Below are 20,901 nucleotides of genomic sequence, written 5' to 3'. Positions count from 1 at the left end.
GACAGTTTTAACAGATGTGTTGTTTTGTAGGGCTATTAGTCTCTCAGCGTTCTCGGTTTTTGTTTAATATATAATAATAACGATAATAAGATATTATAGTTGTTGATTTTAACACGTATCGTACAGTGATGTGACAGGTGCGTCCCCTCCTCTCTTCCCTTCTCATCATGGCTTCTTCCTCGCGCTATCCGCATGCTCCACGTCGGCTAAAGGAAGGTCGGCGCCTGTCGTCAGATCCGCAAGGCATTTCGGGCTACTGGAGGCTGATTCGCCCAATAATACAAACAAGCCGCCGGACATAGTGGAAACGGTTGAACATGCGAAAAGCCGTTTGCTTATGAATTAACAAATTCAGCCTCCATGAATGCATGCTTTTGGTATTTCCGCACTCTTTTGGAAGTGGCAGGGTATAATTGCGCATGAACTGGGATACATTATCCAGCACGCGTGACAAATAGCTAATCCTGCAATAGGAAATATACAGGTAAGATATGCATGTCTTGTTGTTTTTTTTGGTTTTGTTTTGCTTTGCTTTCTGCAGTCTTTATCACGCTGAGCAGATGTTGAATTACTGTTCGCGTTGAGCATCGTGGCTAAATACATGACGGGAAAAAAATAATACGTGGCTTTAGCTAGCGATGTTGATGATCAAGTGTGTCATATTTGTGTTGGTGCGTGAAAAAAACGTTTTTTTTTTAATTAAAGGCCCTTGGGCGACATGGACGCTCTCTTGGACGTTGTATGCTTGAGCCAACCTGTCACATTATAACAATAATGCATTACGAGAAAAAATAAATGCATAACTGTTTCACGGCTGAAGGAGCCATAAGGCCATGATTTAATAAATGTCTGTCTTTAAACGCAGTAGAAATTCTGTACTTTTATTTAGAGGGGATAAAAGGATTAAATGAATTTTACTCGAGTGTGTGCAGTTGAATGATGTCGATTAATGCTATGAAGATGGTCGTCGTTCACCTGTTCCACCTGTTCGTTCAAGTAGTTGTTCCGTGGGATATATAGACCTCACGCATATCATTAAACGTTCATCGCTAGTTCAGCAAACGTTTTCGTTCACCTTCACGAACTGTTTTTTTTTGTTTTTGTTTTTTTTTGCAATGTGAGCTCATAATTGCATACATTTGTGTTTTAAAGACTTAGTATGAACAAATAACATTCCATTGCTGTCTATGAATAATTAACACATTGAGCAAATTTTTCGCTGAACTAATTACTTTGTAGGCCAATGTTTTTTTTCTAACGGCAATAAAAGCTTTAGTGAAAGTCGTTGATAAATAGATAAATAGAAATGCTATTGAAAATGTTGTTGTTTGTGAGGAGATTTGTAAGCATGCACATTTTATAAAAAGTTATTTGTGTCGGTCCACTTGGTGTTTGCAGACAAATTAGTTGAGTGAATTATTTAATGACTGGCTCACAACACATTTGTAGCCACCTATTGACTGATCTGAATAAATCCTTTTAGTGAACAAATATTTAAATCGCTGGGATGGATGAAAATCCTCATCACTTATAAGCATCCCATTCTAGTCCCTTCAGACTTAGTTTTAGGCAGATGCTTAATGAGGCAACATTACCTCAGCCAGCTAGCTCAAGTCGTGTTTCTTTTACTGTAGTGGTTGTCATAGATGCAGCCTTGGTTAGATGGCGTGCTGCCTCTGCAGATTCAGTGGAAACTCGCACGAAAAAAAGGCACTGATGCATGTTGTTGCGCAATCCTATCCATGTAATGATGTCGTGTGTCTTTTGAAACCTTGTAGAGCAACATAATTGCACTTTAGATAAAAAAAACAATATATCCAGCCACCCAAGCCCTTGGAGGGTTTGCATAAGTGTATATGAGTGTGTATATATAGGTTGCTAAAATGTCATCTAAATTGATGCCATATGTGCTTCTGAATAATAGCATTTCTACAATATATCATGAGTGTCATCCTCAAAGCATCTTTCTGTAGGTGGTAATAGTGCAAAGTGTTCATAAGTATAAAAAAAAAGAAAAAAAAGAAGAATGTCATTCTCATTGACAGTCAGCTGGTAAATCAAAGATAATACAGCAAGCCACAAATTGAAACATTGCTTTCTGGCATAAGGACTTTGCCACAGATTCGTTACGCTAAGTGCTTATTTTAATGCCTTCAATAAGGTCACATCATCCCACATCCCATGACCATGGTCCTGTCCCCTGCATTCCAGCGTTACTGTAAAGGAGCACTTGCGCTGGCTCACCGCCATCACCACTGCTCACTGAGTGCGAATTTATTAATGCCAGTTTTCCGTTCCTGTGGTTTACAGATAAGACCTGAACCATTAGCTTTTATCCTGCCTAAATTTCATGCTCTAGCACTCGGGAGAATTAAATGGCTCTTCTGTGAAGGCAGACTATGATGCCTCCGCTCACATCGGCCCTTTGAGCACCGAGCCTCCCTCTCCGAGTGCCTGTCTAAAGCTGAAGCTTAGACGAACTTTCATGAGTCACATGATTGTTGCATAGCTCCCAGCATTCCTATATTTCCCTCTGCCCATTGAGGAGGCTGAGCCTGAGAGCTAACAATGAAGCTCGCTTGAGAAGTTGCTCGCTCATTGCTGTGAAGCCCCTCCCGCAGGTGTGGGAATGGGCTTGAAGGAGTAACCAAAGCAAGTATCAATGGAAATACCTAGAAACTTAAAGCGGTTTTTATCCGGGTTAAGTGACAGATCTAGTCGTTTCAACTCAATGGCAGTTCCTTTTATGGTAATAACTGGGTTGGGCTCTGTCAGATCTGATAGTGCGTTTCAACAGCACATTCCTGAGTAAACTCTTTTCCATCTATATCTTCCGGCAAACATATGCGGAATATACATTTGTAAAATGTTGTGTTAAGTAAAATGACAGCAGGCCTTGTTTATCATTCACATCAACCTTGTGAGCGTGTTATAATAGCATTTGTTGTCTGCAGTGAAACCTGGTTTGCATTGTTAATTATCAGCTGTGAATTTATGAATATATTATTCTGAAATGTCACAAACAACCGTTTTTAATATATCGATGAGCTCTTTTATTTTCTCACCTTATCTCACTCTCTCTTTCAGTAACACTACAGTATGGCAGACAGTATGATGAGTAAAGCAGCCACTATGGAGATTCCTATTAACAGTAATGGGGACTCTAGGAATCTGGCCGAAGATGACAGCCTGGAGCAGGTGAGCGATACATGGTGATTCAGGTAAATACAGTTGCAGTTTACCTGAACTCACCCTATTGGTTGTTTTTATTTATTTATTTATTTTTCTGTTTCTATTTGCAAAGTAGAAGCCATAACAAATCAACAAAATGTGGGTTTTCATAGAGTCTAAAATATAGCTGTCTGCCCAGTTGGTTTAGTTTTGTTGCAGGTTTCACAATATCAGCCGTGAGAAAAGATCTCATGGTAGCAGGTGGTGCAAACATCGCGGTTTTTAATTTTCCAGCTTTTTCTTGAGAACTTAGGAATAAGGCTGTAGCGCATGTTAATAAGTAACAGTAATCATTTATGTCATAAAAATGGCTTGTGGCGATACTTCAGTGTACATTACTTCTTATAGGCTGAAGAAGGCGGCTAAATTTGCCAAGCACAAAGTGTTCAAATCTCTGTATTGTTGAAACCATTGTAAAGAAAATGTAAAGTAGTAATGTTGTCACAAGACACACCTCTGTAAGACAACTAAACCGAGGCACTGGATCCGGGAGAATGTGTGCGCAAACAGACAAGTAGTGGTATTTGCTAGGATGTTGAATCATTCCTACAAGGAAGTAAAGGTTCTTTGTTTTAGTTTGTTGTTGTTGTTTTGTTTTTTTAATGTTATGTTTTTCGTGTTATGCCCATTTTCAAAAGCTTATCCTAGAATGACTGTTAGCGATCATGTTCACAGTTGCATTAATGGCTCGGTTGAAGGCAGATGGTACTTTGGCGTTACACTGTGTCTTTAAATAGATCAGGAGAATTGAACCAGATTGTGACAACAGACTTTCTAAATGTTCTTGTCTTTACCCAGAGAAAGAGTGGCATCAGTTTTTTTTTTTTTTTTTTTTTAATTATACCTTTCACTGATTATACCGTTTACTGATGTTTGGATTGACAAGAATCTGTTAGCAACCCAGTTTATGACTCATGATTAATAAAGAGGCTTAATTCTTTGTTTAATTAGGGCTAAAATTACACAGAATAGTTTAACTCCGTGCTTTTTCTTTCTTTTATTGTTCAGCCTGTCTTTATTGTATTAACAGGTGCTAATGGCTGTTTAGCTGCAAATTATGGATTCCATTGTGTTTGATGGTTTACTTCATCATCACTGTTCAAGTCTGATTTTGTTTTACATTGTGCTTCATTTTTGGTTTGTTTATCTTTCTTTTTTGTCTTTTGTTGTCATGTTCTTCCCCGATGTCTGTGCAGGCTGCAAAGATTCAGTGGAGCTTAAGAGAGAAGGTAGGGAGTCCCACAGGCCTCAGGGTGAGAAGGAACACTGGGAAGGGTGGCTGTGTGTGTGTGTGTGTGCACGTTTGTCTTTCCAGCAGATAATGATTTTAGTTCTCCCATAACCTGGTCACAATGGACAGGATGTTTTCAAATCAAATGCATTTTTTTTTTGGCCTGTGTCACTCCCTGTTAATCAGTGTTTGAGGTCAGGACAAATACAAATGCTACATACATTTTATGTATACATACAATACATTTAATTAGTTTGATATGAAAAACATCCTGTTTTGTCTCTCTGTGGTATTAACCCATGGGATAAAAGCGACCTATTATTGTATATTAACTCTGTATGTTCAATTAAATGTTTATTAACCTTTACAATTCAGTTTTTTTGTGTGTGTGTTTTGTTTTAGTTTTTTTACCTCAAGGGTCTTTTCAGGTCATGGTTGAAGCTTGCATTGGAAAGCCATTTAAATGATCATTCATTCTAATTTGACTTTGCGTCTACCACATTTAAATATAATGTTTAACTAAATTTAGAGTTAAATTAATATTATATTTAAACCAAAATCTAAAAAACAGCTGATCAAACCATTGCAGATTTCCCATTAAAGACCAATAATTTTTACACGTGTTGTTGTTGTTTATTTGTAAGAAAGCTCTTTTTCTTAAGTTTGTGTCGGATAACACGTAACACACTGGTGTGGGTTGTTGAGTTTTTATAGTGATTAATGTGACTTGTTTCAGATTATTTCTTTGTGCTGCAAATGGCTTGTAAGCTTTGGTGTCAGATTCTTTTAATACATCAAGGAAACACATGGATTTTCACAGGGTTTGTTTTCACAGGAAATTAAATACTTTTTTTTTTTTTTTTTTTGACGCGTTTCACAGGCATGTGATTTTGTTTTTTGGGGGTTTTTTTGTTAATAATGTAATCCTGGGTCTCTTATGATTCTAAACATAAAATGTCCTTTCTAACATTTTACAGCTCTTGCCATTGTTTTTATAGAAGTGTTGGCTCATTTCATGAAAAAAAGAATGCCTAGGTTGTAGCTATTATCATATTCTTAAGATTTTCTTTTTTTACATTTCTGCAGGACTTACAGCAGGTCATGGTGTCGGGGCCCAACCTAAATGAGACCAGCATTGTATCAGGTGGTTATGGAGGTACAACAGAAGGCATCATTCCGACCAGCTCCATCAAAGGTAAAATCATGTTCTTCCATAACCCAATTGCAAAAGACCCTATGTGTGTATAATTATCTCTGTGTAATTAGGCTAGTTTTAGATTCACTAAAACTGTTTTGTGGAATGACTTTGATGACATTTGTCTGTCTCAAGCAAATACATGCATTATTTTTTCCTGGACGCACTTGCAGTTGTTCAATATGATTTGGGTTTTCCACTTTCTTTTCTGTGGTGCAAACCAGAAGAAATCCCAGGGCTCCCAGAGGCGTTTGTCATTATATGTATAGGTATTCACTGAGTCATGCTTAATGGCTTTAAATTTTGACACAGATCCAAATAGACAAATAAGCTTAAGCCTCAATGGAAAATGAGGCTTACTTCTGCAAAGTAACAAAGCCAAAACTTACAGCTTTTGGTTTGATTTGATTTGAATGTAGTTACACATGGCTAACAAAATGACTTTTTGTCTGGGCAGGATTTGGGATTTGTGATTGTAAGGTGACGACCCTGGCCCCTTAAATCTATTTACTTCTGATTCTGTGAGGACCTTCTGTCTCTTTTACCCTTTCTCAGGCCCTGCAGTCCGTGTTAACACTGACTTTTTGGGCAACAGACGCATTCCAAATGAAGGGCAAGGTCATTCATGCCTCATTCATAACGCATCTCTCTTCTTTCTTGTTTTCCCACCTTCCTGTGGTGCCTTGAAAACGTTTTTTGTCTTTCCCAGGGTATGGGATGCTGTACTACAGGAATCGCATGGCTTTTCTGTTCTCTCTTAGCAGACTAGACTGGGCTTTATTTTCTCTTTCTAGTCTTTCTTTCAGGGTCGAGGATGCTTTTAACATTTGCAGAAATTTTGTAATGAGGAACCTTTTGTCATTTTCCTTTTGAATTTGTTGTTTCAATTTAAGTCTTGCTGACTTGCTGGAAATGTAAAAAAAATCTGCTTCAGAATTGCTGGGTGTAAAAGTTACTGTATGATACTTCACTTTTTTTCCTGTGTAAATGAACTGTTAAATTATCAGACATATCTGGGGTTTAAACAGTCATGTGATGTTAAGTGAACTGTAAATTCAGCAGATTTAACAAAATATCAGTTGTGTGAGTGTGTGTGTTCCTGTTTTCATTTCATCTCATTACATTATCACCTTCTCTCTCTCTCTCTCTCTCTCTCCCTTTTTCCCTTTTCCCTCCCTCCATCCTCCTGCTCTTTCTTCCCATTCAAACACGTACACACTGGCATTACACACTCATATTATACAAACCATTCCATTGTAAAAATAAATTCCCAATTGCCTAAATAATTGCAAAACCTCTTGCATATCCACCACCTACTCCCTGTTCCCAATCATATACTCCCAACATCCCCTGCTATCCCTGGCCATGACCACCTCCAGACCTGCGAATGAAGTCTAGGGGTGTTAGCATTGCCTCAAGCCAGATTGCTGCCTGCCGAATAGCCCACCAATCAGAAGACATCCCCTGTGTCCCAGGTATTCCAAAGAGCGCTGGATCATTTAAAGACTCTTTGGCAACACATTCCCCCTATTCAGTAAAACACTTTCATTTATTCACTCTCATCTCATCTGTTTCCCATATAACTGATTGACTTTCAGAGCTGTCTGTCTCTGATGCAGTGATACCAGCAATATCTGCAAATTATGTTTAAATAATTTAGATGTATAGAGTAGAGTAATGTATATGTAATTTTGAAACTTACTGTGAGTATGCTCTGTGTATCAGGGTCCAACATGCATCACGGCAGTAGCAATTCGTCCATGACAGCAGAAGAGGCCACAAGAGGTGTTGCTGTGGAGAAATTTGACATCATGAAGAAATGGGGCCTGAACACATATAAGGTTTGTCAGTTAACTCTTGTCTTTTGGGATTAGATGTCATGCCTTGTTAATCACTCCTATTCTAAAGCCATTTGTATTTGTCATCCGTCTCTCCCTCAGTGCACCAAACAGATGATCTCTGAGAGGTTTGGCCGTGGCTCACGTACTGTGGATTTGGAGCTGGAGGCTCAGATCGAGGTTCTGCGGGAAACCAAACGGAAGTACGAGAATGTGCTGCATTTGGCGCGAGCGCTAACCAACCACTTTTACAGCATGGTGCAGACGCAGCACGCCCTCGGAGACACTTTTGCTGACCTCAGTCAGAAGTCTCCAGAACTTCGGGTGAGACAGCGTGGCTAACTTAAGATTTGTTGTGATTGCCATGTATAATTATGGGAGTGCTGTAAACAAACTCATGTATTTCATTCAGTTGCAGAATGTATAATTCAAACTGTCAGTGTTAAAAATAACTACTTCTTGCAGACGGAGAAGACTATGTCACCAAGTGCTAAAAGGCCACAATTGTTTTTGGGTTTACTGTAGCGTTTGTGTTCAGTTATTAATACACAGCATCAGTAAAGAATCTCTCTAACATTGCTGGATTGATTGTCCAAAAATAGTCTAAAGCTGATTGTTATCATGTACAGATGAGTGTTATTTTAGTATTAGTTACAAACTTTTTGTTTATTTTGTACAAACATTTAGTAATATTTTGAATCGGCTTTTATTTCAATATTTTCAGTTTGTTTTCCGTTTACATTTATTTTAATCTTAGTTTTAATCTTTTTACTACTTAAAATGATTTTCATTCCATTTTGGTGTGAAGGCAATATTTTCATTTTTTTTTTAATCTAATGTTTATATATTTCAATCCAAAGTTTAGTTTTGTGGTGTTATTCGTGCACAGGATGAGTTTGGATACAATGCAGAAACACAGAAGTTGTTGTGCAAGAATGGAGAGACTCTGCTCGGTGCCATCAACTTCTTTGTGTCCAGCATCAACACACTGGTGAACAAAACAATGGAAGACACGTTGATGACTATCAAGATGTATGAGAATGCCAGGTAAAAAACTACTCCAGCTCTGTAGCCTTCAGTATAGTAGCCATCATTTGAATTAGTTTTGTCTACTTGTCTGAAATATGAAGAGGCACTGAGCCCTACTTTCTATCAGAGCTGGAAATTCAAGCGCTTGAATTGTGTTTTAGGTTAATTAGCCTGTGATACTGGACGTTTGAGAGGGTCATTATACGTTACAGTTGTCTGGTTTAGTATCGAATATAGCTGCACGTGCAGGCATGATGGTATTGAATGAACTCAGAGTGAGGTACTGACAGTGACTGGCCCTCTTACTCAGTCTTTAGAGTTGTTTATTTTGTGTGGTACATGTTGAGATCTTTGAGAAACCTTTGATGCTTTGTGCTTTATCTCATGCAATACTAACTACCTTTAATGTCAGATTTCATCATAACATTCAACTTTGGGCATCACACTGTATTAAAAAAAGTTTCTCTGATCTCTTATAGACTAGAGTTCGATGCATACAGGGCAGATCTGGAAGAGTTGAATATGGGCCCACGGGACGCTGTTACTATGGCTCGTATCGAGGCTGCTCAGCAGCAGTACCAGATCCACAAAGACAAATATGAACGTCTCCGCAGTGATGTCAGCATCAAGCTCAAGTTCCTGGAAGAAAACAAGGTGCCTGACCACCAGCATAACTTCCTGAAATCACTCAAGTAGCCTGTAATCCGTTTATTCTCTCTATCTTGACCATGATTTGTGTATCTCTCTCACAGGTCAAAGTGATGCACAAGCAACTTCTGCTGTTCCATAATGCCATCTCTGCCTACTTTGCTGGAAACCAGCAACAGCTGGAACAGACCCTCAAGCAGTTCAACATTAAACTCAAACCACCAGGGGCTGACAAACCTTCTTGGCTGGAGGAACAGTGAAAGTGCCCATTTACCCCATTATATGTCTTTAGCCATACAGAGCAACACAGTAGGACCACAAGAGACCAGCGTTCTGAGATGCTAGCAGAGACAGGGGCTCCAACAGAGCCTCCTTCACACTAACTCTCTCTATACTTCTCTTCCTTGATTCTTTTTCTCCTCCTCTTCAACCTGTTCTTGCTCTGAGACTGTCTTCAAGTGTCTGAATAGTCACCTCTAATATGTAACCGGTCCTAAAGGCTTCAATCAAATGTCAAAGGTATCAGTTTCAGCTTCACCCCTATAAATATCATTAATCCAACTGAAACAATCCTTCTGATATATCAGTCAGAGCAGCTGTTTTTTCCAGATTATCCTCAGTCTTACACTCTCTCTTTCTCTGTCAGTGACCACGTCTTTAGGAACTCTTCTTTGTTTTTCTGTGAAAAGCGTTTTATTTTGCTACTAATGTCTTTTTTCTGTAATGTAGATTTGGTCTTGTAGCTAATGGGGGATGCAAATTATTCCTATCACAGAGCTTTCAGTGTTCAGTGTCGGTGATTCTAACAAAGTTATTTTATTTTGATAAAATTCAGATATAGTTTTATCTGATATTGGTATTGCATCCTTGTACATTTGTATGTTTACTAGGCTATGGCTGTACTGGCGAGTCAATCCTTGTTCAGTTGTCTAGAATACTTTGAATACATGAAGTACTACATTTGATATCTTAAAATGAGAAATTTAACCTCAAAATAATAATACTGAAAAATGTCATGGACTGAATTTCATCAGCTGTGGGTACAGTTTCCTGCACGTTTTTCCAGAAGTTCCAGAACATTAATCTAAAATCACTGTCTTTACTCAATATTGTTAATTTACAGCTTTAAATTTATGAAGCATGATTGTTTTCTCTAAAGGAAAGGATTTTTTTTTCCAGATTTATTTTGACAATTATAGTTCCAATAGTCATTATGTTCCAATGCATAATGCCATAGAATGTTTGTTTATTTTTAAGTTAATCATAAATTAATCAAGGATGTGTATGTATGACTTGTATTTGATTGTTTTTAACATGGGCCAGTTTTTGAGGTCCGTTGTTACCTGCCTCTTTATCCACCAAAATGTGCACTAGAGTTTCTGTACTAAACTGTGTTCTGTTAACATCAGCAAAGCCCTAATATTGTGCATTCAAATTGCGATTGGTTCTGATGCACCCTGTTAAATGCCTTTATCTGCCTTGGTTTAAAAAAAAAAAAAAAAAAAAAAAAAAAAAAATCCACAATGAAATATTTATATACCCATTAAATTCACAGTAACATAACACTGTCATTAGTTCTAATGTATTATTCCATTACCCTCACAAAAAATATAGTACAAAATCAAATCGATTTTGTAGTAATTTAACAATATAAACATTTCAAAATATATATTTTTTGTATGCATTTTTATTTGTGATTAGATGGTACACTATAATCAAATTTTCATTTACTGAAAATATCTACATAATGCTCATTTATAGTCTTTTTTTTCTATAAATTAGCAAGGTTTTTTTATGTACTCAAAATACACTTAGACGTGTTGTTTTTGCTTAAAACAGACTTGATGCAGTGACAATGGTTAGAGTGCAGGCCGTCAGATTATAGTTTGTCAGACTAGTTTTATTTTTTATTTCATTACTCAAGATTGAAATAATTACGATCTAATGTTCCGTACTTTTGAACATTGCACTAAATCTTTCTGAGCTTGAGATGAAGCAATATTGAAGATGTTTTTAGAAAGCGTATTTTCATGTATGCCTATATTGGCTGTCCCTCGTGTGTTTCTGCATGGCAGGTCTGATTAGTTGTACATTTCCATGCATTGTGATTCAATCCTGTTCAATGTATCAGTAAAGCACTACATGGGTAGTAGTGCAGCAAAACGTTTCTAGTAAAACAAACGGAAAGGTTTCTTGTATATGTTAAAGAATGGCTTGAATTTTCGTTTAAATGTCAATTGTCAACTGTTATTATTATTTTAATTATTTGTGTTAAATTACATTTAAATTAATAGCTTAAATTCATTTAGATTATAAGGACCACATGGTAACCCTAGAAGATAATTTTTTTTTTAATCAAGTATTTAGTTTTTTATGTCCTGTTTTTGTTTGTCAGGCTGCAGTGATTATTTTCATGTTCAGATCTGGAGAAAAGGGTTCCATCTTGAGCCCCGAGACTGAATTGATTCAGTGATGCACATTTGTACCAGACCAATGGGATTTTAAATTTAGACACACCTTTTCTTTTAGATCAAATGCATCTATTAGGGGTTTTTTTTTAATTATTATTATTATTATTACTATTCTGGGATTATTGTTCTATTATTTAGATTTCTGTTAACAGAAGTGTTTGACATTGAAATGCGTACCCCATTAGTAGTTTTAGATAATAGCAGAATGAAAGGGTTATAAATATTAACATATTTATACAATCAATATTTTAGGCTGCTTTGTGGTATTGTAGTTTATGAATGATTGTATATATGTAAAGATAATTGACAGATTTTGAAACTGGAAACCCATGATGTTAGCCTTTGCTCCTGGCTTTGACCAAACCTTTGACCAACGTACAAGAACCCAACAGATAAAATTTGAAAAGTTTGCAAAATGGTCTTTGTGTCATTTGTACTTTGTTGATGTCTTGTTTGGCTTTTTGCTTAGGAGCTGAAGTCAGGCCACGCGAAATGAATGTGGCTCACTAGAGGGAAATGTTGAATGTGTAAAGTTGGGCTAGTGTTCTAGTAGCCCAAGTAAATCTTTACATCGCTAATAAAACACATTTTTAACCTAAACACAGTTTTTATAGACGGTAAATGTAACAACTGAATAAATAACCAATCTTTGCAAAACTATTCTACCAAAATAACTCTGAACCTGTTTCTGTGGATAATATATAGGCTCGTTTGGTTCACAATAAAACAGGCCTACGGAAACCGAATCCAAGTCACAAATTGGTACTTTGAAGGCCTGTATGTTACACGTGTTGAATAAAGCCGACAGAGGGCAATGTAACCACATTTTTTAAAGAAATATACCACGATATGGCTTACCTTTGACGGTTAAACTGCAGCTTCGTTGATAATTCAAGCGGTAGACGCGCGGCCCGTTTTAACCCAGTGTGCTGGATTGTTACTAAAACAAAATAATTTAACATAATGACCCAGCGTGTGTAGTTTCATTTCTTCTTTAATTATGCAGCATGTTCTTTCCGAAGAACAAGATGTATTACAAATAGCAAAGGTGAAAGTTGCTCAGGTGAAGGGAGCGCGCGTGAGGGGGTGTGGCCACTTTCATCCATTAAAGCGCTCGCGCGGAGTTGATGGCGTGTGACATGTGGACTGTATGTTGACTTTCTCCAGCAATGGACGTCAGTTGATTAAGTGTTCATCACCACTAACCTGCTATCATTTGCTTACCGGTACGTAGATTTAGATAGAAATTTATTTTCTGGCACTTTCTGTTGATTTCTCATTGTTTTCCGATAATCGGTCACGGACTGGCCTTTTAATTGTTCCCTTTTTTGAGTGTTGCACATTTCATAGTTTGGTAACTACATTGACAATATATATTTTTTTGCCATGATTTCACACGGTTTCGGCGTCAACTGTTTTGTTTAAAAAGACATAACGTGGAATAACGTTGGTTTGTATCAGTTTGATCGGCCTCTTTTGTAAACATGTGAAAGTGCTGTAAGAAAAGTCGTCACGTCCTTTAAGTTGTGTTTTTTATGGCAAATAATGATTTTCTTAAATATTAGTAAATGGAAATAACTATTTACTTGATAGTTTATGTATTAATAATTACATTCATATACTTATACCCAATTCGTGGGCTATATGTAATGATAACCAGTGCTGAAATAAAATTAAGCCAGTAGAGTATAAAAGTAGAGAGTCCAAAGTACGTGTGATATGCAAAGTTGCCTTGATGCTTGATAATCTTAATTAAATGGTTTGTTTGACTGCCTGTTCCTGTGCAAATTGGTCTTGTAAAGTTTTATCAGATTTTGTGGTTTGCTCACACAGCTACCTTTATTTTTTTTTATTTTTTTTAAGTAAGCAACTTGTTCTTCCAGTGTAAGTGTTATTATTTGGAAATTCTTATGTTGGCTGTTTTTGGTTCTTGACATTTGGATGTATCCAACAGTAATCCATAGTATTGTAATGTTTAATGACTATCAGTGTGGCGTGGGGGGATAATGTTATTGCTGGTATAAATCTTACATGCATAAAATATTTATTTATTTTAATACAGAAGTGCAGTGTTCTTTTAGAATTCTGGGTCAGTATGGCACATCATTTGCCTCTGACTGTTTTGCATTTTTATTTTTTTCCTGATATTTCTATCAGATTCCTCCCAGATTTCTCCACTCCGTGTCCTCCAATGGATGGAGCTCCAGTTGTAACCATGGCACCTCTACCTCCTCTGCCTCCTGACCCCTCTAAATGCTTTCAGAATGAGAACTCTCCCTGCGTACGTATTACACAGACCTCTCCCATGGGCCCTCCACCACCACCACCGCCTCCTCCTCCTCCTCCGCCACTTCCACTACCACCCCCACCTCCTTCACTTATGGGGGACAACTTCACCCGGACTGTCCAGCGGCGCTCCAAAATGCGCAACTTCAACTGGGACGCCATCCCCAGGCACAGCGTGTTGGGCAAGCGCAACGTGTGGACATCCCAACGCAACCTCGAGAACTTTGAGCTGGACACGAAGCGAATGGAGGAGCTTTTTAGCCACAATGAGCACCACGGTTTGGTCCGCAAGGGTGGGATGGTCAAAAAAAATGTTTGGGGACTGTCGCAAATCACTACAGAATCCGATAATGTAAGTGATGCTGCTTAAAGGCTGTTTGAAGCTGATCTTTGCTGAAGCTGATGTGTTTGTCATGGAAAACTAGTCATGTATACCTACAGATGTACTTGCCAGTGGGGCCCTTTAGTTGAGACCGTACTGCAGGATAGAAAGGCAGCTCAGATGTCATCTCTTGTGTATCAAGATGCAAAGTGCAGGACAGGAGCAAGTGGATGAATTAAACATGAAATCTAGTAGTCGCTAGTGGCCTACATCAACCCAATCTATTACTCATTTGTGTCTCTCAACTTTCAAACGTTCAGGCTAATCATCTCGAGACGTGAGAGCTTTATCATTGGAAATACTGACTTCTGAGAACCATCAAAGTGTTTTTGTTTTTCTTGTTTAACCTCTTGTCAGATGTCAGAGAAGTGAACAAATATCAAGATGAAACGCTTCAAATGTTCTCAGTTTGGACATTTACAGTATTTTAATTAGGAAAGTTGCAGATATTAAACATGAATGAATTAAACACACTCATGTTTCCCCTTAAGATTTGTTTAAATGTATAAAGAGATTCATTTCCAGAATTGTTATTGTTTTACATGTGCCGCAATGTGTTTTTTGGGCCATCAGATATTAAAAGGTACAATATATGAACTCTAACTAGATGGAGTTTTATTGTTGTTATTTTTAGTTTAGTTTTTTGTGGCATCATAAATACTTACCAATCCAATGGGTAATTTGAATTCAGGAAGAGACATTTTCTTTAATATTTTACTGTTATTGCACAAATCTAAGGATTGCCAGACGATTTCTATGCTGGTCTGCACTACCCTTGCACATCTATTTAAGGAAAGCTTGCTATTTGTGAGGAAGTTTAGCTCAGAAATGTTGAGCATAATAATACAGCCACGTCTTTTTTAATTCCATTTTCATCTTGTCTTATACTATGAATGGTTTATCTTTTAACTTGACGCTTCCAAGATTTTATTTTTAGTTTTTGTCTCTGAATGTTGTATAATATATGCTATTTCGGTAGACTTTTCCATCTTATGAGAAAATAACACTATATTTGTCTTTTTCAGGTTTCAGTTCTCAACTCTAAAAAGAGTATGAATATTGGAATCTTGCTAAAACAATTTAAAAGGTAAGGTACAATATAAAACTGCTATGAATAAAATGTAAATGATTTGAAAGCATGTAGATTAAAAAAAAAAAAAATAACCTCAATTTGAATTGTTCGGAGAGTCTTAAAGATCATTTGCACTGAATTTCATCCATTTATAAGTAATGTGTAACAAACTGCTAAGAGTACACAAAGTAACTTTTAAACATTTTAAAGTTTTAAAAACATCTCCTCTCTAATGTATTCAATGCACTTTGCAGGCCACCTAAGGACATTGTGGAGGCCGTCAGGAACGGTAACCTGTGCTTTGCTTCTGGGAAACTGAGGGAGCTCAGCAAGCTGTTGCCTGATGACTTGGAGGTAAACCAGGTTTCTCTATATAGCCTCAATGTGCTGTTCTATCGATGAGCAACGTTATCAGCTGTTTAATGCTGCTTTTGTATTGACATGTTTCAGTCTAAGAAGCTCATGTCTTTCAATGGGGATCTATCTCAGCTAAACGAGGCTGACCGTTTCATGGTGATGCTGGTTCAAGTGCCAGGGTAGGTTTTCTTGTCATTGTTTTAAAGAATTTGATGATGTTATTTCTGTGCTGTATTGTATAAATATTTCCTGCAGAATCTTCCCACATTTGTGTTAAAAGGTTTATTGAAGTGTCCTTTACCTAAAAAGCTACTAATAATTCTGTGACCTTTTATTTGTTTCCAGGTATAAAGTGAGGATAAAGAGCTTGCTCCTCAGAGAGGAGTTCTTTCCCTTTATTGAGGAGGTCAAACACTCCATTGCTGTCATGACAACCGCTGCTAATGGTACTTTTCATCTCCTTGTGTAGAAAGTTGTACAGTACACGCTTTACTTGTGATTACATTCTCTAGAATGGTTTCAAAAAATTTTCGAAACAAGAACATCAGATGTACTAAAGAGTTTTAACTTTTTTTGATTTTAGCTTAAAAAAATTTTGTTTTAAAGTGTTTATATCAAAATGAACAAAGATTTCAAATACAATTTCTATACAATCTGATACTTTGTATGTATGTGTGTATATATAATACTACTACGTTACAATTTAAAATAATTTTCATATTTTAAAATGTATGTAAGTGTATCTTGTCCATCGTAGGATTAAATTACAGTATTTTGTAGGAAGATGGGTTCTTTTACAAGATTGTTAATAAGATTTATCAATGTTTGTTGTCATTCTATTTCTTACTTAGGCTAAATAAATAAACTCTTCTTTGCCTACAGAGTTGCTGGCGTGTGATGACCTACATTCAATCATCAGACTGGTGCTGAAGGCTGGTAACTACATGAATGCTGTGAGTGTCACATGGTCTGTTTTGTTTGTTATAAATACACTGTTCCTCAATGTGAACTAGAGCTGGAGCAGATAAATGACTCTTGCTGTATCTTGTTCAGGGTGGCTACGCAGGTAGCGCTATTGGCTTCAGGATGACATCATTGCTGAAACTGGTGGACACTAAAGCAAATAAACCGGGCATGAACCTTATGCACTATGTGTCCATGGTAAATAAAGTGAACGCACTTTTCAGGACTTTTTATTAATACATGTTGATTCCTGAATGGATGATTATAATTGTTGTTGTTTTTTACACTCGTGACTGTGTATTTATTATTGTCTGTTTATTCTAGCAAGCCCAACAAATGGATGAAGCTTTGCTGCATTTCGCTGAACAGCTTCAGCACATTGGTATTGCTGCAAGGTAGATACAAGAAAGATTTTGTATTGTTCAGGTGGTGCATTCAGGTGTAAAATTCTACTTTATTCATAAATTTGATACAGGATCCAAAAGCAGGAGGTGGAAATGGACTTTCAAAGGGAGTTGGAGAAAATTAGGGAAGCAAATATAGATGCCCGTAAACAACCTGATCTATTGCATCAGATGGAAGCTTTTCTTCGTGTAAGAAAAATGTTGGATTTGCACGAAACCTACAAGAAAATGCACTGAAATTCCAGCGCAATGTCAAGTGGCAAATTTGTCAATGTCTTGGATTAGATTACCAGTATTCTGGGAATAATATGTCTGCTTCTATACAGATGGCAGACATTCGGCTAGCGGATGTGGAGGCCTCTCTTCAGGAACTGGACAGCATTAGTACCTCTGTGGCAGAGTACTTCTGTGAAGACCCATCCACATTTAAACTGGAAGAGTGTTGCTCTATCTTTCATTCCTTCTGTGAGAGGTTTGAGAGAGCTACACAGGTAAAATTTCATGCTTTATAAAGGAAAATTCAGGAAGCTTTATAAGCTTTTTACTCAGGGTGGTGCCCCATGAAGGTTGTGTTACAATTCAAATACTTGCATCAAATGTCTGTTGCTTATGACTTAAAAATGCATTATGGTTTCAGATATTAAATATTTAGATGCGATTTGTTAGGCTATGATGAATAGAACCCTGATTTTATGTGGGTTTTATTCACACGTAATGTTGTATTTCATCTCAGTCATGCTTTTCGGTCACACTGTTGACTTATTGGTTGAAAAAATAATATATTGGTTTTTCAAAAAGAAGTAAAAACATTTTTGAGAAAGGAAAAACATGACGGGGCAAAAAGGTTCAGTTGTGATGGATGCGACATCGCAATTTTGTCTTTTTGTGATCAACATCAATGTTGTTTTATTCAACGTACATTTGCAGCCAAAACCTTTTGAAAGCAAATAAAGGAATCAATTAAAATGTGTAAATATTTGTATTAGCGTAAGATTCAACAACTGCAATATAAAGTTAACAAGTTTTACAGACATTTGACGAACAAAAGTACAATGGATGTATCTCTCCTTTGTTAAGATGACATTCACAAAGCCTTTGCAAAAGTACATAATCTTTTTACACACATCTTTACTTCTTAGAGATGCCTCTCTAAGATATTTAAATTAGTTGCTAGATGTTCTCCCAGCTGAATATTTAAAAAAAATTTCTTGCTTATTCAGCCTTTTGTTGCCCCCGTGCCAACTTTAAGATCTGTAGCAGGCATCAAGTCTGAAACAAGGTTATTCAGTGGATAAAAGTGTAAAATTTCTCTGTTTAAATATTTTATGTCCTATTGTGAATAAAATATTGGCTCATGTGAATTGAGCCAACACTTAATTTTTATATTATCAATATTAAAGGTTTTTATTCTGAAATTCAGGTTGAAACCTTTTCTGTGCCCTACAGGAAAACCGTGAGCGTGAAGCAGCTGAGACACGCAAGCGGCAGCAGAGAGAAAGGGAAATGCTGACCAGAACAGCTAAACGCAGATCCACCGGCACATGCTCCAATCGGGATGGGACCGATGAAGCCTCTGCTCTGGAATCTGTCCTGACCAGCTTTCTCAGCCAACGTCCTTCTCGCAGGAGGCCCGGTGGGTTCATACCTGTCACAGACAGTCCCATCAAGAACATCCGCCCTCAGGTTGAGGAGCGTGAGGGCAGGGGAGATCTGGATGGCCCTGTGGAAACTAACGAGGAGGAATGTAAGATCTCGAAGGTGGAAGAACCAGGTAACATCTCCCAGAAGGAGGAGGTTCCACCCTGTACCGTTAATGATGTTCAGCGGGCACGAGCCGCTTCCAAAAGAGGCCAGTGCATTGATGATGAACCGATTCCTGAAAGCAGTGACCTCAAAGAAGTTGGGTGTTACAACCCCTCAGCTAAACATGAGCTTAAAGATGGAGCAACGAATAAAGAAGCTGAGGGGTTTGGAGACATGGATAAAGGAGAAGCAAGAGAAGAGGAGGACAACGAGAAAATAGAAGAAGCAGACAAAATGCCTGAGCTCTCCGGCAAGATCCTCCGCTTTCAGGATCGTGGTGTTGGCAGCCCGAATGCATCTGCTACACCTGATCATTCCCGAGGCCATGCCAAGTGCACCTCCACTCCTCAACAGAGGGATATAAAAGAGGTAGATCTGGCCTTGCAAAATGGACTGGGAGGTTTAGGCTCACCGTGGACCATCCTAAGCCCTCGTGTCTCTCCTCGTAACACGCCTCACCGCAGACACTCCTACTCCTTCTCCAGGGTGGACATCCTTGATGATGGTGTTTGGGCGTTACCTGACACTCCTGTACGTGACAAAACCTCATTGTCCCATTATGCCGGAGTGGGGACTTCATCCTCATTACCAGACTGTCCCTCAAAGCGAACTCCAGCACAGGGAACAGTTATAAGATCTGCATCACTTCCTGATGAAAAAGAGTCGAACTTCAAACTGGGACAGATCTTTCAGAGACGCACTGGACAGGAACTTCCTCCAGATAAGAGGACGGAAAGCTCAGGACTGGTATCTTTCTTCCGACGCTTCGGGGAAAGAAACAGGGCAGGAACTGTTGGTTAACATGACATGGCTTGTCTTAAAAGGATTTTACTGTGCCATAAAGGATATGAATGTAGACAAATGGGAACTTGTCTTACAACACTCTTGATTTCTTTTGTGTCCTGATGCTTGCTGAAGTTAACGTCTTGATATTTTTATTTCTAATAATCTGATTTTATTGGGTCACAACACTGAATTTTATGGACTGAAATGTTTTATTGTTCTGTCTTTTTAAAGTCTGTCTTATTTTTATGTAATAAAGTGTGGATCCCACCTTTTTGAAGCATATGTTTTGCGTTTCTTTTTACGCATGTCTAGAAATACAGTATTGGCCCCCCAAAAATTGAAGCCACATTTAAGGCATTGTTGTGTTCTAGAGACACTGATGAGGTGTTTTTGAGCAAAGGAGTGCTAAAGCAGCAGTTCTCAACAAGAGGGTCTCGGCCAACTTCCAAGGAATTATTAAAATCTAATTTAAAATATTTTCCACCCAGTAACAAACCAAATGAGTATATTGAGTCTTTTGGAGCTAATCATTGTTCTTTGAATAATAAAGCTTTCACTGCTAAAAAATAATAATAATAGTTTTCATAATTACAAAAATGTTGAATATTGTGCTGAACAACAAAGAGCCTTCAAAAGAACAAAAAGAAATGTAGTGCTCTTTTCAAGCAAGCGATAGAAAGAGAAAGAGGTTTGTGTTAAATGCCAAAACAATAGATACGTTCACAATTAAGGCAAAAGTATGTGGACTACAACATTATTTGCTTAATGTAAAAATAAATTTCCACTGTAGTATGAGGGGCTGTTAGTCGGGTCAACCTAAAAGACATTATGGCCCCTGAACAGAATGGAGCTGATGTCCCTATTCAGTCATGCATATTTTTCTTGCCTGTGTTTTCCTTCTACACTATTTCTGTTGGAGTCTGAATGTAACAGCTCTCTTTCTCTGCCGTTGTCCATCGAGATAAAAGTGGAAACGAGGAGAATTTGCCGTGTTGTCTAGGTGATGGTGTATGTTTACAGTACATGATCTCACTTGGCTGGTGTCTCAGTGAAATAATACCCTCTGGAAAAAGCTGCAGAGCACAGACTCTTCTTTCATACATTCCTCAGCGCTCTCACAATGAATGCTGATTTTGTTCTGACAACTTTTTTATCAAGTTCTATTTTTGTAGGATATATTTTTAGACTGTTTAAGAACTTATTTC

At 37.6% G+C, this 20,901-nt stretch overlaps 2 protein-coding genes across 5 annotated transcripts; both read left to right on the top strand.

The window, feature by feature from the left end:
- Window positions 1-243: 243 nt before the first annotated feature.
- arfip2b (ADP-ribosylation factor interacting protein 2b) lies at window positions 244-12,062 on the top strand. 4 transcript variants are annotated; one of them, XM_043249930.1, is made up of 10 exons: window positions 244-484; window positions 3,088-3,198; window positions 4,428-4,484; window positions 5,549-5,657; window positions 7,037-7,132; window positions 7,383-7,498; window positions 7,598-7,819; window positions 8,385-8,542; window positions 9,004-9,178; window positions 9,277-12,062. In XM_043249930.1, the coding sequence occupies exons 2-10, from the start codon at window positions 3,100-3,102 to the stop codon at window positions 9,430-9,432; spliced, it is 1,188 nt and encodes a 395-aa protein (XP_043105865.1). In that variant the 5' UTR covers window positions 244-484; window positions 3,088-3,099; the 3' UTR covers window positions 9,433-12,062. The 4 variants fall into 4 exon arrangements, with proteins under 4 accessions (XP_043105865.1, XP_043105862.1, XP_043105863.1 ...); XM_043249927.1 differs by lacking the exon at window positions 7,037-7,132 and having other exon boundaries at window positions 246-484; XM_043249928.1 differs by lacking the exon at window positions 7,037-7,132 and having other exon boundaries at window positions 247-484; window positions 4,428-4,460.
- A 445-nt stretch (window positions 12,063-12,507) lies between these two features.
- fhdc3 (FH2 domain containing 3) lies at window positions 12,508-19,970 on the top strand. Its single transcript, XM_043249982.1, has 12 exons — window positions 12,508-12,869; window positions 13,801-14,281; window positions 15,337-15,398; window positions 15,638-15,737; window positions 15,834-15,919; window positions 16,086-16,186; window positions 16,623-16,693; window positions 16,794-16,901; window positions 17,028-17,098; window positions 17,179-17,296; window positions 17,434-17,598; window positions 18,554-19,970. Exons 2-12 carry the CDS (start codon window positions 13,835-13,837, stop codon window positions 19,709-19,711), a joined length of 2,487 nt encoding a protein of 828 aa, XP_043105917.1. The 5' UTR covers window positions 12,508-12,869; window positions 13,801-13,834; the 3' UTR covers window positions 19,712-19,970.
- The last annotated feature ends 931 nt before the right edge of the window (window positions 19,971-20,901 follow it).

Source organism: Puntigrus tetrazona, chromosome 10 (assembly GCF_018831695.1).
Source record: "Puntigrus tetrazona isolate hp1 chromosome 10, ASM1883169v1, whole genome shotgun sequence".
Lineage (NCBI taxonomy): Eukaryota > Metazoa > Chordata > Actinopteri > Cypriniformes > Cyprinidae > Puntigrus > Puntigrus tetrazona.
This window is presented reverse-complemented; position numbering and strand designations above follow the sequence as displayed.